Source organism: Acanthisitta chloris, unplaced genomic scaffold, assembly GCF_000695815.1.
Source record: "Acanthisitta chloris isolate BGI_N310 unplaced genomic scaffold, ASM69581v1 scaffold8756, whole genome shotgun sequence".
Taxonomy (NCBI): Eukaryota; Metazoa; Chordata; class Aves; order Passeriformes; family Acanthisittidae; genus Acanthisitta; species Acanthisitta chloris.
Window position 1 is genome coordinate 6,585 of NW_008676443.1, and position 1,079 is coordinate 7,663.

Genomic DNA, 1,079 nt, shown 5'->3' on the forward strand with positions numbered 1-1,079 from the left:
GGATCTTCCCAGAGCTGAGGGAATGTGTCAGCCTGAGAAGGAGGAGATGAGGAAGGAGGAGGAACTCTACGATGCTCCACACACAGAAAGTGGTTTGCACCACTGACTGCTACAAACTCAGCTAGTGCAGGAGCTGAGCACAGGGCAGGAGTGTCACATCTGAGCTAAAGTGCTGAGCACACTGTCACATAGGCAGTTTGTAGTCAAATCTGCTATTATCCCTGATTTTAACTATGGAGCCAAGTCTGGAAGATGAAGGTGTGTAAGACTTAGCAAAAAAGAGAGGGCTTTACCCAGAGCACCATAAGCCAGAGGGTTTAATCAGATGCTCTGAAAGACCTGCCTGGAGAACAGGGACTTGAGTGAAAAGAAATAAAAGATAATAATAGTAATAAATACATGATAATAGAAGGTAAAATAATGAATAATAGTAATCATAATAAAAGGAACAATGACAGACAACTGAGAACAAAACTGTGGCATAAGAAATGAGAGCTGATGGCTGGGAGGGGAGGGCAGCAGGGAGGAGGAGGAGGAGGAGGACAGAGGGGGTTCAGGAGAGTCTCCAGCATCCCTGGGGACTTACCAGCTTCACCCCTGACAGCACTTCCAGGAGGGAGATGAGGTTGTGGCCATCTCGTAAGTCTTCGTAGAGGTCATTGATGTGCTTGCGCACCTGGGGAGAGGAGAAGCCATGAGATTTGCTCTCCTGCTGTTTGGAAGAGCATGGGAGGGAGGCAGCAGAATCTGACAGTAGATATCTCCCTCCAAACTATGTCCATTTCAAATGGTTACTCCAGGATTATTGCCAAGGAGAGCAGTTTTCCCACTCCCAGGTGACCTGGCAGAAGCTGCTGCCAGTTTTACACGTAAAATCAAACAGTTAAACCATCCATACTCCAGGTAATCCTGTAATACTGCACATGGATCCCTGCAGGAAGGGTAGCTCCCCCCAGGGCAATGGTTTAACTTCTCCCATGCCTTACAGCATCTCCCCAAACACAGTTCTGCTTCCACCTGGGAGCAGAGGAGTTTTCCATGGGTAGCACAGCTGCAGGAGCAGGCTGACCATGTGCAGC

The 1,079-nt window shown here is 48.4% G+C and overlaps 1 protein-coding gene across 1 annotated transcript in view; it reads right to left on the minus strand.

Annotated features, from left to right (window-relative positions):
• LOC103803571 (plectin-like) overlaps positions 1-1,079 on the minus strand; it is a gene marked incomplete at its 3' end in the record, with an annotated part of 11,766 nt that overhangs the window by 3,924 nt on the left and 6,763 nt on the right. The window contains exon 3 of the mRNA XM_009076136.1: positions 587-676. Within this exon, the coding sequence (XP_009074384.1) occupies positions 587-676 (90 nt within the window). The remainder of the gene's footprint in view (positions 1-586; positions 677-1,079) is intronic.